Raw genomic sequence first — 15,258 nt, forward strand, 5'->3', positions numbered from 1 at the left:
GCAATAAGACCGAATAACGGTTTTTCAAAATCTAAAATTGCTGTGCAAAATAGATAGGAAATGTAAAGCCCTTTCCCGACTCTTCTGTTCCTACCATATTTGATTTTCAATTGAATGACTTAAGCATATGGCTGTAAGTTCTAAACCTTCAACGTATTAAACAACTTAGAAAAACAAAACAATACTGTAACTGTTTTACAAACATCCCGTTTCTTGTATTTTCAAAATGTATTTCAGGCATATCTGCAGTTGTCTGTTTAAAGTCTGATCTTATATTAAACATAAGTGTTAAATAAAGGCAACAGTAGTATACCGCTGTTCAAAACTCATAAATCCATGGACAAAAAACAAAATCGGGCAACAAACCAAAACCGAGGGAAACGCATTAAATATAAGAGGAGAACAACGACACAACACCGAAACGCAACAGCACACAGAAACGGACCAAGCAACAGACAATACACCATGAGAATAACAAATATAACAAATATAACATCAAAACCAAATGCATGAATATGGGATAGACAAGTGTCGTGCCACGTCTTATCTAAAAAATAAGAGAAAACAGAAACGACTCAACGTTAAAATGCAACACACACACAGAAACGAACAATATTATAACAATGGCCATCTTTCTGACACGGTACAGGACACTTTTAAAGGGGAATAAAAGTGGTGGGTTGAACCTGGTTTTAAGGCATGCCAAACCTCGCACTTTAATGGCACAGTTAAATATAACATTGAAATGAAAACAAAATATTACAGGACTACAATACAAATAAAAAGCAGAACATATTAGACAAAGAAAAGCATGATTAATAGATAACGAAAAGCATCAGGTTTAAAATTCAATACGCCAAAAACGCGTCTCTGATTGTGTCTTTCTCAATATGTCTACTAAAGACTCATCAGTGACGCTCTAATTCAAAAAAGTTTGAAATGCCAAATAAAGTACGAAGTTGAAGAGCATTGAGAACCAAAATTCCTAAAAGTTTTGCAAAATACAGCTTAGTTAATTTATAAATATAACCATATCAATGACAATTCATGTCAGCACAAAAAGTGCTGACTACTGGGCTTGTGATACCCTCGGGGAAATAAATATCCACCAGCAGTGGCAGCGACCCAGTGGTTGTAAATGAACATACTAGGCTGTATTTTACACACAAAAAAAACAGATTTCTTTTTTATTCATCCCACCCTCCATTTTTATGATATCGGGGAAATTAACTCAGATATAATGAAAGATAGCTTAAATTAGGCAAAACATGAAAACAATTTAGCAAAATATGAAAACATCCCGGTAACTCATACCCCTATCAACCTTTTAGCAAGTAGATTGGTCTTCTTTTTTTACTAGTGATTTCAAAACTGTTTTTTCTTCTTCTCCATTTTGTCAGTGTATAATTTGGTAACCAGTGTATGTCGTGCGTTATCATCAGCATACACAAACAGATCTATAAAAGTAATTGATAGTCTCAAGCATAAGATTACCTGTGATAAGGCTCCGTTTCGAGTATGTGTGATTTTGATTGATTTGTTTACTCTGGTGTTTGTCAGTTTATACCTATACATACGTATTAATAAATGTCAATATACTTTTGAATTTAATAGATCACACAAGCTTGTTATTGGTAATTCAGAGGAGGACGTGAGAACCATGTATGTCGACATGATATATATTTGCTCTTATGCATGCATCACTCATCATAATAATTCCTGAATAGCAAGCAAAGTTAACGCTATCGATGAATCGGACGATTCTCTCTCAGGTTTATTGTTTAATTTGCATGTTTTAAATAAACTCATGGTTTTTGTCTAATTGATCATTTATAACTATTGCTTTCTATAATAAATGAGTCCAATCAAATCCAATAGCAAATAAACTCATGATAGATACCAGGATTACATTTTGTATTTACGCCAGACGCGTGTTTTGTCTACAAAAGACCCATCAGTGACGCTCGAATCCTAAAAAAAGAGGCTAAATAAAGTTCGAAGTTGAAGAGCATTGATGACCAATATTGGTAAAAGTTTTGGCAAATACAGCTGAGATAATCTATTCCTTTGGTAAGAGGTAAAATCACGAAATTGACAAACCATGTGATAACGTAACATGGAAGATAGTGGTCAAGTGGGATCTAGGACAGAGTTTATTATTCAATAGTGAATTCAAAATAAAAAAAAAAAGAGATATAGAAAGCTAACAATTATTGTGAAATTAAATATTCGTTCAGTACACCAAAAATACAATTATATATCTTGTCTTTTTTTTATATAGTTTTCATATCTCATTTTGTATCTGTCTATATCAAAGGGATATTATTAAAGTACTAAAAACGTGAAGAAATGTAATTCAATCTAATATTCTAAAAACATTCACATGTCTACAAATACCCAGTCTTGTAGTTCATTCCCATATAGATTTATAGAACTCGAAATTCTTCAAATAGTCACATGTCTATTGATCTCATATTACCGTGCACATATTTGCACAAATCAAAATTTTGCTATCTTTTCACATTTCTTCACAGTTAATTCCTTGAATTCTGGAAACATTAACAAATCTTCACACCTGAAAATTCTGCAAACAACCACATTTCTACACAACTCAAAATTCAGCAGGCATTCCTATTTACACAACTAAACCCCAGAAGACATTTACATATCAACACGACTCAAAATTTTGCAAAATATACATATCTACACAATTTAAAACTATTCTATTAAACATCATTTATATCATCCATTCATTTTAGCACTAAACGCATTGTAGAAATATATATGGGGGGATTTAGACCAGTTGGATCATAATATACGCTACACAAGCAATATTGAGTGCTGAAATGTTTACCTATAGCCATTTGAATGAGTATGCACATGTTTGCCTCTACACTGTATAGAAGCATGTAAACGTAAACGTTTTATAAGTAGAAGAATGGCATCCTCTTGTCTGACATTGGTTTGAAATATTAATGAAAAGAGTTACACGTTATACATTTGTAATTGTCAAGAGCACTCTACTGATAATACTTTCACCTCGTGGAATGATGGATTTACAACACAAAATGGAAATGTCTTATACCCGTGACAGGCTGCACCTGAAATAAAAAACAAAAGTTAATTCTTTTACTTTGATACTTTAAAATGTACATTTATTTCTCTTTCAAAAAAATAAATAAAAAAATTACGGCAAATCTACTGCTAGAAAACACACTTATAAGTCGATTACCATAATACAGACTCAAATTTTTAACTGCTATTCCTTAGTGACCTAAATACAATGTATACTGTTTTTGAATACTTTGAAGGGGTAATAGTTGAATAATAGTGTCTAACCTTTAATTCTGTCAGTGGTTTTTTATTTACCTTAGAGCATGGAAATTTTGTTAGTACTTTTTATGCTTCATTCAAAACAGAATGTAAAAATGTAAAACAAAAAGTATTTCACTGTGACTAGTAATTACGGAAGCCGATAAGGGCCATTCAAAAAAAATATTTTATGTCGTAATTACGACATAGCATGTCGTAATTTCGACATAACATGTCGTTATTACGACAGCGTTATGTCGTAATTTCGACATAACATGTCATAATAACTACATCGCTATGTCGTAATTTCGACATAACATGTCGTAATAACGACATCGCTATGTCGTAATTTCGACATATCATGTCGTAATAACGACATAACTATGTCGTAATAACGACATCGCTATATATAAAAGAATATGTATTATGATTGGCAAGAGACTAAATGACACAGAAATTAACAACTATAGGTCATCACAATGCCCCCAATAGTTAGAAAAGGCCCGCATAGTCAGCTATAAAAGAGGGAGTAAAGATACCAGAGGGAGAGTCCCCGAAATGCTGTGTGGCAGATAGTATTATTATTTAATTATTAGCTCCCTTGGTAAAACTCCAAATTTTATATTTAATGTATTTTATTGTTAAATAAAATACATAAAGCTTAATAAGTATAATTATATTTGTCAATTGCATAGCTTTTGCAATTTGAATTCATTGGTTAAAGATTTCTATTGATATTGTAAAGTGTGATATTTGCATCGTCGCAAAATTTTTGGTTACCTTCTTTGGATACCTTCAGTGAGAATTTTATATTCTATAGATATCATCAAAGGGTAATAACTAAATGGATTAAATAAAAATATTATGGCCCAATAAGGTTCAAGCCAAGGCCGACCGTGCAAGGGCTGTATAGTCATTCTAGGTCGTTAAAATCTTCCATTTGTCTGTTGTAATGATTGGAAGATACCGATTAGAGCTGTTTAGCAAGACATGATGGATATAAACTTGATATGTGAAATTATTAGAGAACTGAACTTATCATACCAAGGCAAGCCATTCTTTCTACCTCCCTATACATAAGCGCAAACTATATGGCTTCTTGTAAAATCCGACCGTGCAAGGGCTGTATAGCCAGTCAAGGTCGTTAAAAACTTCCATTTGTTGTTCTTGTAAAAAAGGGTAAATTGAAGTATTGATTGCTGTATTTCTACTTTCAAGCGTTGGCCACGATGTTTCTATAACCTCTAGGATTCAAAACAGAATCTTCACAATTTCGTCCGCAAAACAAAATAAAAATGTTAGAAAACACGAACCAATATTAAAACAAATTCAATATATGTTTTGAATTATGTTTTTACAGCTCTTGGTCATATCCTAAGTAATATCTAGTATATTTGAGGATTGAAATAAGAAAGCTATGTGAAAAAACGGATGTCCAACGTTACATTTATGAAAAACTGTTTTAACTCTTATGTATAGTGATCCTATTTCTCATTCTCTGATCTTCTTGATTCTTGGCAGGAACAACGACATGTGTCGATTTTTGTGGCGTTAAAGCCGTTATTTTACCAAATTTTATTTGACTCGGTGGCTGCATATTAGGCTGGAATAGGAAAACTGTCCGTCGTTTTTCGTTAACTCAACGACTGAAAGTAGATATAGTAGAAAATGAATAAAAAGAGTAAGACAATTATAATAATATCTAACAAAAGTACAAATATTTGCCTCATGTGAGTTCTAATATTGCTGATTCAATAAAATCTTCTGTACACAGTCGTTTTTCAAACGGTAGTCATTTTGTCCAAGTTGATATTTCATTTTTCAAAGCAGTTAACGCGTATTTTTTATAATTGATCGAAACAAAAGTTAGATACACGAAGAGTAAAAAATGCCAAGATTCTTTTCTTATTAACTACACATTTGGGTCTTAAAGGAATAGAATGCTTCCATACATTACATTACAGTAGCCAATTTGTCCAAACGTCTGAAAACGTCTATAATCCTAAAGACGCTAAATTCCGACGTTACATGTGCTAAAGTTTCAATTAAATGTTCATGATAATTAAAACAAATCGTGTTATGAAATTTAAAAAAAGGGATTGATGATTGCTGCCGGAAAAAAAAGAATAGTGCATGTTGATATAGACTCCGCCCGGAAACATAGGTCGACACAGGTTAAATTTTGAAATTTTTATTAATCGTATATAGCTTTTAACGAGTTATTTAAAAGAATTTGGATATGGGGAAAAATCCCATTACATGAACTTCGTCCAACGTTTGCAAAGACAAATTGGAGACACCAAGACAGTCCTCTAAATGTAAAATGCGAATTGAAATTTATGTTACGGAAGTACTCCGAAATAGATCATTTAAAGTCGTCACTTCAGTAACTTAGAGGTGCAATCACCAATATTAAAAGACTTAATAACAGTTAACGGAATGTTGTACTTCCCAATTTGTCCTGCTATTCATGTTATAAGTGTTGTAATGAAAGTAATTCCTGTACTAGCGAAGCCGGAACTTTTCGTCAATATAAACTTGTGCATGAAATGGAGGTAATCGAAAGACGAATCCCAAACAGCGACGAAACCCGTTTCATCGTATTAATAAAAACCCGATTATATTTGCCGTTTTCGCGGACAATCCAGGAGTAGATTACTACTATTTTGGAATGTTTATATCTGAAGATGACTTGGGAAATAATGCTAAAGCTAAGGTTCAAGTAATTGAAGGGGTGTATTTCGAAAACACAGGCGCGGATCCAGAAGGGTTAAAGGGGGGGGTTGGACGATCAATGCATTTGAAAGGAACATATAGTTGGAACCCCCCTTTGTCCTGGGTTAGGACCCCCTTTTAAAATGGCTTGATCCGTCACTGCAACATATGTGCTAGGGAAAATACAATTCTATTCAACCAAGGGTAGAAATGTTCAATTTACTTGCAGAGTGTCAGATATATTTGTTTTGGGGTTTAATTTAGATATAGAAAGTTTGCAATGACAGATGATATCACAGTGGCTGATATGCACCTTGAAAGTTAAACATCCTATGATAGAAAAATTATGGAAAACCGTATACATGTACTTCCGTCCCATCTTTCCTTCCTACATTACTTGCGACAGTACTGCATTTTTAGTTGAAATAACTAATAAAGTGTAAACATTATAAAATCGATTTCCACAACTCGAGGTAATTTTTGATGAAATGACATCACAAAATTCTTTAAATCTGTAGATAGAATCTATGAAATATATAAGTTTCTCACTGAAGGTATCCAAAGAAGGTAACCAAAGATTTTGCAACGATGCAAATATTAAACTTAACAATATAAATAGAAATCTTTAACCAATGAATTCAAATAGCAAAAGCTATACAATTAACAAATATATACATATTAAGCGTCATGTAAATTATTTAAAAAAAAATTCATTGAATATGAAATTTGGAGTTTTACCAAGGGAGCTAATAATTAAATAATAACACTGACTGCCACACAGCATTTCGGGGACTCTTCCTCTGGTATCTTTCCTCCCTCTTTTTATATAGCTGACTATGCGGGGTCTTTTCTTATTATTTGGGGCATTATGATGACATAAAGTTGTTAATTTCTGTGTCATTTAGTCTCTTGCCAATCATAATACATATTCATTTATAAATGGCGATGTCGTTTTAACGACATAGTTATGTCGTTATTACGACATGATATGTCGAAATTACGACATATCGATGTCGTTATTACGACATGTTATGTCGAAATTACGACATAGCGATGTCGTAATAACGACATGTTATGTCGAAATTACGACATGCTATGTCGTAATTACGACATAAAATATTTTTTTTGAATGGCCCTTATCGGCTTCCGTAAGTAATTGTATTTTGTAAATCTTTTTTTATAGCAATTCACCGCCATATTTAGCCTATTGTTCCGATGCGGGCGGCGTACAGCAATCCCCAAACAATCGATCATTATATATAATAAATTTCATACCAAACGTTCCATTACTACTGACTGCGATCATGGCACCAAAAAAAGATGGGTAGTATTGAATTATGGGTGCCATTGCTTCTCTAAGCGCACGAGATGGTTCCATTCCTGATTTCATCAACATTACAGCTTGGAATCTATGATATAAAAAAACTTTTTACTGTGACTAAAACCATTTTGGTCATTTAATAGAAGGGAGTTTTGCAAATCTTCAAAGAAATATATATAATTGTACATTATATCAATTAAATATACTTTACAACTCTTTTTTTTTCCGAATAAATTTAAAAACCAAGGTTCCGACTCAATCATTCAAAGATAATCATGTAAATAAATAATCTGGTTTATCCCATTTCTACGTTTTTATAGATCCCCTGCTTTTAATATATCTAAATGTTCATAATGAAAGAAAGTTTAGATATGCGCTTCAGACGCACAACACTGTTTTTTCCATTCACAATTTAGTCTGGTAAATTATTTATATGTAGAGGACTACTTACGATGGTAGAAATCTCATCATGATATCCCCATCCCCTGTACAAGCAGCTCCACCCGCTCCATTCATAGCATACGATCCTGCTCCCATCAAAGGAGAATCACCGACACGCCTAACCAATATATAATCATTTAACATATTATTTTGCAAGTCTTTTTAGTCCATATACGACAGGGGTAATTTCCAAGAGTGAAACTCACTTATACCACCAGGGCTAACACATTGTTTTGAAATTATCAGTATAAATTAATAAAAGAGATACTTTAAAGTTATTTTTGATGAAACTGGTGTCATCTATTCTGAATATCAGCTTAAAACCTTAGTCTTTTACTACTAAAATTGATACATTGTAAGCTTCCACGTGTAAGTAATGAACATACTTATATGATTTGCAAACTATCTTTCCTTATAGATATTTTGTGGGGTTTTAACAATTCAAAATTGGTAGCTAAAAGAACTTCCATCATTCAGAAAGCGATAAAGATAGTTTTCGTCACCAGTCTTACCCGGGAACTTTATGTTTTAGTCCATTGGTGGAGGTACCAGCACTAATATTACCATCCTTGTCAATAGCAATCATTCCAATAGTGTCGTGATTGTTGGGGGAAATACCAAAATTCGAACGAGTGTTGTGATGCTGTTTTTCTAATCTTTTCTTTGGTTTATATGGACCACAGCTAGTTGTGTGATCTGGAATAACATTCTGAAACAAGACAGTATTCCTTAGAAAACGACTAAAGATAATTCAGAATTTTACGATATTTATAATTGTTAATTAGCTGCAAATGAATATCGATGAAAATTTCCAGAGACACGTTCAATTTAAATTTAGAAACGAATCTATGAATGTATAGATTATGTCAACTGACTACACTTCGTTGATTCCTGTATATTTTAATTAATCCAAAGCAGATAAATTACAGAATTCCAACGCTTAATAGGCATAAACATAACTTTATTCTCTATATATTTACAGATAAGATATACCGAACTTGTGCTGTTACAGTTATAACAAACTTTTTGTACAAAATATATAATCAATTATATTTGAAGTTTCAAAAATCGTTGAAGTTACTGAGTTATCAAGATTTGTTTAACTCCATTTTGATGAACGCAGTCAACATTCAACTATCAGATCATTTTCATTCATAGTCGTGTTTTGAGTTTAAAAAAAAAACTAAAATGCATGTTGAATGAGTGCAGGACTCGATGGAGTTTTTAAAGGTGACAAAACAATTTCTTTACTCGTGACAGTCCAATTTATAACTTTATCAAAACGACAAACAATCATTGCGCATTGTGTAGTCTTTTATGTATGATTACTCTAAGCACTCAAACAATTATTTTTTTCCTCGAATATATGATGTTTTTTAAAAGAGGTGGGAGACTAGAAAAAATCAAAATCAACGAAAAAGGTACTCAGAAATAATTAGATCCAGTGTAAAACAAATTATGAGACAATTTTTGTTTTTTTCAAAAGTGTGAAAGTGCAATACTGTTAACTATTATATTTCAGCAAATTGTTAATCTTATACATATGCACAACAATCAGAAGAGGGATAATACCAACTTTTCTAAAATTTGGCTGACATTTATTGTCAATCCAGTTCTTCCATTCGATGTAAGATTTGTCTGTCGTCAGCGTTTCTATGGTAAATCCCATGTCATTGGCAAATAACGAGGCTAAAACAAAATAAAACATAACAATATATAAATCCTAGGATGATCAGATACCCCACAACACCTACAGTTAAAGAAAATGTGAATAGATAAATTATAGTTATGAAATAGATAGTTTAAATACAATTCGTTGAAAATGAACTGACTTGATGGTCACATGTTAGCGTGCTCGTCTCGAGTTCGGGAGGACGAAATACTTCAAAAATATGTATATCTACATCTACATCTACATAAAACTTATTAACTTCAATATGTTCAAGTTTGCAAGAAGGCACATACTATATATATATATAGGGATAAATCTGCTGCTTCTCTGATAAAACACAAAACATATAAGGACTAAGAGCAATTGGCTGTGTATCCTATTTTTTAGACTGTTTCGTGCTTTAATATTGGGAACACTTAATTTGTGAAGTCCTTGAACCAAACCACGAAAACAATCGAATAAAAATATAGAAGTTGTGCTATATCTTAATTTAAAAAGATTTCGTGAATTTCGCATTAAATAACAGCATGATGGGTTGCGGATAGTAGATACCAACTCCCATGTGTATCTATAGCAAAGGCCATGTTTTTTTTTAAACAAAAGGAAAAAAAAAGGAAAAAATAGCAAAAAAAAAAAAGCCATGTTGTTATATGCTCAAAAACTTAGAGACTGTTCGTTCAAGAATAAAATAAACAACCCCAACTGATATGAAAATTTATGATTCTATAATAGACTCGCTGCTTCTGTAGTGACTGAATTATGATGACTTGCGGATACAAAATACTGAAGTGTTAATGGACAGACAAACAAATGAACGCATGGACAAACACACAGATCATTGTGTGGGAATACAGCAAACATCTTAAGATCAGCGTCCATACTGGATGAATAAGATCGACGAAACTGTATACTCCCCGCTGCCTCAAATTTGAAAAGCTGACAAAACTCGCAGTTAGTCTGTCTGATCGTTATGTGTGTTTTTATTCTATTTATCAGTAAACCATTTCAAAGTGTTTCTATAAAAAAGAAGATGTGGTATGATTGTCAATAAAACAACTGTCCACAAGAGACCAAAATGACACATACATTAACAACTATAGGTCACCGTACGACCTTCAACACTTAATGAGCAAAGCTCATACCGCATAGTCAGTTATAAAAGGCCCCGATAAGACAATGTAAAACAATTCAAAGCAGAAAACTAACGGTCTTATGTATATAAAAAAAGGACAAAAACAAATATGTAACACATAAAACAAACAATAACCACTGAATTACAGGCTCTTGACTTGGGACAGGCACATGCTTAAATAATGATTTAACATGATAGTCCATTTATTAGAAAACCATTTCACCGTGGTTAACAGATGCTGAATTATATATTGTTTATGTTATCAAACATTAGTCAACGTTTTTATTTACCTTGGTCTCCCACTAACAATGTGTGTTCTGTATAATCCATCACAGCTCGAGCAACAGCTATTGCTGGTTTGACCATTCTCAAAGCAGCCACGGCACCAACATCCATTGTTTTACTTATGGTAAAAATATTATATATAAATTGCAATATCATCAGTTTTGCTGTTTTATTATAAGATAAATGTTGCACAAATCGGGAATACACATCATATATATAGTCAGGTGAGAAAAAAACACTAAATGACTGTAACAAAAAACTTTGGACATACTCAATCAATACAAAGATGTTAGTCAATGGTAGAGAAATGCCTCTGCTAAAAGTGATCTTTAAGTACAAATCTTCTAAGTAATTATAAACTTCAAGGGATGTCATCAACAGACATGACTCATTCAATAAGAGGTTTCGTTTGGCTTCATCTTGTATCTTTTCGTGATATGCATACTTGTTCATAATCTCGTACAGATGGTACAATGCAACGTTTACCGAAAAACACAGTAAAGTTCTTAAAACATTTCAGGAAAATGTAGCATTTTGCTTTCCATTGTGAGTTTTCAGTATGTCTGCATAATAGTAAGTATGTTTAAATTTCGTTATACTGGGAAAGTTTGAACATATAATTCTACCTTTGTCGCCCAAGAATAGAAAAAAATCAGTATTTAATTATTCATCCTATTTAGATACTAAAAATGTCTGAATATTATCACGAAAATATCAATAGAATATTGATAGCCGACGTAAATGTATGTCAGCTTTACTACTTATATTGTAATATATGTAATATTTTAATACCCGTCCATTATCATGGCGTCAAGGGTTGTTTCACCATTCTCATCTGGGTCACCTCCAAATCCAACAGTCCCTCTGCATTGGGAGGCTTCACACTGACTGCATCCAGCCACGACAGCATCCACTGCAGAACCAGCATGGGCAGTTAATTCTTTCCATGCTAAAAAGTAGAGGTTACAATATTCAAAGGGTTTTTGCTTAAAAGGACGCTGCTTATAGCTACAACCAATAAAATGATTCTTTAATTGAAGAAAAGCTTATGGTATAAATAACCTACAAGGGAGTTGTAACAGCACACACCATTATTTCAAATGGAGAAGATGTAACAGTTGAAGTTCAGCTTCTTTTAGGAGACAAATAAACATTGACAGTTGAAACAAAGGACATTATGTTTGGGTTGACATCGGCTTTAAAATTTTATCTAAAAAAGATTTAAAAACACAAATGAATGTTTTAAGACGTAATTTACAATATAATTTATGATTTGTACATCACTTGAAAGTGAAACCCTTGCTCCGATGGGGCTGTGTTCGTTTGACTGTCGGTCACGACAGTATGCATGAATACTCGACCATGTTTGGTCGAAATGGGTAAGTTGAATACTCTCCCATGTGTAGGATGAGTCACATACTCTGTGCAAAAAACTTTCATGGTCGTCACATTTTACAAAATGATTTCTTCTCGTCCTAAATATGCATGAAATACTTGCCTCTGAACGTTAAGCAAGTCACATTCAACTAATAAAATTATTTAGTGTATATAACATGTATATCGCATTCTTAGATGGTCAAGTTTCTAGCTTAAACCTGCAAGTTAATCAGATTGGCATCAGTGTGTAACTCTATTTATTAGACTAAGAATAGAAAATAAGAAGGGAGTTATTGAATTATTTTGACTGTTTAAATACATAACAAATATGTGATTTTTTGTTTTGGTTTATTTTTCAATTAAACAAATAGTAAAATTTTTACATACAGGATTGTAAAAATAAAAAGTAAGAAATGTTCAATTGCAAGAAAACAAGTTTGGTGACCACAGGCACTTGTCTCAAAACAATTTTTTTTTTAGATAAGTGCCTGTGTTATATTAAGGTATATAGGATTTTTTTTTTGAGACAAGTGCCTGTGTTGGTGACACAAATACAAATACAAATATTTTATTGGCACAAACACAATTACAATAATTGGCAATGGCCCATACAACTGATATACAAATAGTAATAATGCATAGAATATCAATAGGCATATTTCGAACAATATCATCGAACGATATCAATATCATCAACAGTAACTTACTTAATCCACTTCGTCCCAAGGGGGACATAGGGCGACTACAGTAGCTTTCCATCTTTTCCTGTCCTTGGCTAGTTTCTTTGCTTCACCCCATGTTTTTCCAATTTTCTGAAGATCAGATGTTAAATCTCTGCGCCAGGTGGATTTTGGTCGCCCCCTTTTACGATGCCCTTGGGGATTCCAATCTAGTGCCTGTCTTGTTACATTTGTGTTGCTTTTTCGTAAAGTGTGTCCAATCCATTTCCATCTTCTTGTTGTTATCGTTCTTTCTATTGGTTCTTGTCTTGTTCTTTTCCATAACTCTTTGTTACTGATTGTGTTTGGCCACTTTATTCCAATGATGTTTCTAAGGCACCTGTTCATGAAAATTTGTAATGTTTTTGTTGATGCAGCTGTCAGTCTCCAAGTTTCTGACCCATAGAGAAGTATAGATTTTACGTTTGAGTTGAAGATCCTGATTTTGGTGTTGGATCTGAGAGCTTTGCTCCTCCAGACTGGTTTTAGGATAGCAAAGGCTTGTTGAGCTTTTCTTTTTCTGGATTGGATATCTTCATCTGTCCCACCTGATGTACTGATTACACTTCCAAGATATGTGAATTCACGGACATCTTCAATTTCAGCATCTCTCACTTTGGTTTTGTTAAGTTGGTTTGTGTTTACCCTCATGGATTTTGTCTTTTTTGCATTTATGTATAGTCCTACTTGTTTTGCAGTTGTTTCAAGGTTTGCTGCTTGCTTTTGTGAATCTTCATGGCGATGGGAAAGCTGACAGATATCGTCTGCAAAGTCCAGGTCTTCAAGGCATGACTGTAATGTCCATTTAATACCCAAAGGAGTATTGTATGATTTCCGACTCACCCAATCTATCACTATCAGAAAAAGGAGAGGGGAAAGTAAACATCCTTGTCTGACACCGGTTGATACAGGAAATGGATCTGTCAGAGTCTCTGCATGGCTCACTTGACATGTAAAACCGTCATAGAGCTGTTGGATGACGGATATGATTTTCTCGGGTATTCCATAATGTCTAAGGATGTTCCATAGTACTTGATGGTCTATACTATCAAAGGCCCTCTCGAAATCTACAAATGTTAAGTAAAGGGATGTCTGCCATTCAATGGTTTGTTCGATTATGATTCTTAATGTGGCAATTTGGTCAATACATGATCTCTCCTGTCTGAAACCGGCCTGTTCGTCTCTTAGTAACTTATCAACTTCTTTCTTTAACCTTTGTAGGATGATGTGACATAGGACTTTGCTAGGAATGGAAAGCAAAATAATTCCTCTCCAATTGCTACAGATTGATTTGTCGCCTTTCTTTGGTACTTTAATGAGGATTCCTTTACGCCAGTCATCAGGTATATGTTCATCATTCCATATTTTGTTAAGTAGTTGGTGAAGTTTATCAATACAGATGTTATCCATTGCCTTTATGGCTTCAGGGGGTATGTTGTCGATCCCTCCTGCTTTTCCATTCTTTAGTTGTTTTATTGCAGCGTTGACCTCTGTTCTAGTTATATCTCCTGTCTTGATATTCAGGACCTGTCTCCCTTCAATGGTAGGTGGGTCTGTTGGAGAGGGTCTGTTCAGCACTTCTTCAAAATGATCTTTCCATCGTTTTAATTGATCTTCAATCTTTGTTAACACATTGCCATTTTCATTTTCATTTTCATTTTACAGTAAATGATTAAAAAAAGATATATCAATTACATAGTTGGTCAAACAAAATAAGTATTGAAAATAACGACAATATTAATATGTAATATTATGAACAATGATTATTGGCAATTTTATAGAGTTTGTTCTGCTTTACGCAGGTTCAAACTGTCTGAGATGAAAGAGGAAGTTTAATATTGTTTAATTAGTGTTTTTTTAACAAGCTTTAATAAAATTTATTTTATATTTCTATTTTAAAATTCTATCTGATAGATTTCTTTTTATTTACAAAAAGAAAGCATGGATAAAACCACAGGCACTTGTCTGTGGTATACATAAGGAAGTTCTATCTGAGGAAGTGGAACTTTCACAGACATGTTTATGTGTCCACACTTTAAGAAAAGTAACAATTTAACGCGCAAAGTTTACATACCTGCATTGGTAGCGTTAGAAACAAACCAGGTGTTGATAATAATAGGTAAGTTTTGTGAACTGACGTTGATAATCAATGAAAGGGTGACGATAACAGTAATCATTTTGTTTGTTTACAAAATGGTCACATGACTGTCAGGTGATAGCATAAAAAACATACCAGAACTTTTTTAATAATTCTAAAATATTGAATAAAAGTTGTCTGTGTTAT

The 15,258-nt window shown here is 33.1% G+C and overlaps 1 protein-coding gene across 1 annotated transcript; it reads right to left on the reverse strand.

Moving 5' to 3' along the window:
- Positions 1 to 2,317: 2,317 nt before the first annotated feature.
- Positions 2,318 to 15,195, reverse strand: LOC134695668 (N(4)-(Beta-N-acetylglucosaminyl)-L-asparaginase-like). The gene is made up of 8 exons (XM_063557014.1): positions 15,049 to 15,195; positions 11,671 to 11,827; positions 10,884 to 10,996; positions 9,366 to 9,478; positions 8,302 to 8,498; positions 7,800 to 7,907; positions 7,303 to 7,436; positions 2,318 to 3,101 (listed from the first exon to the last, which is right to left on the reverse strand). The coding sequence occupies exons 1-8, from the start codon at positions 15,149 to 15,151 to the stop codon at positions 3,010 to 3,012; spliced, it is 1,017 nt and encodes a 338-aa protein (XP_063413084.1). The 5' UTR covers positions 15,152 to 15,195; the 3' UTR covers positions 2,318 to 3,009.
- Between the last annotated feature and the right edge of the window lie 63 nt (positions 15,196 to 15,258).

Source organism: Mytilus trossulus, chromosome 14, assembly GCF_036588685.1.
Source record: "Mytilus trossulus isolate FHL-02 chromosome 14, PNRI_Mtr1.1.1.hap1, whole genome shotgun sequence".
In the NCBI taxonomy this organism is placed as follows: domain Eukaryota; kingdom Metazoa; phylum Mollusca; class Bivalvia; order Mytilida; family Mytilidae; genus Mytilus; species Mytilus trossulus.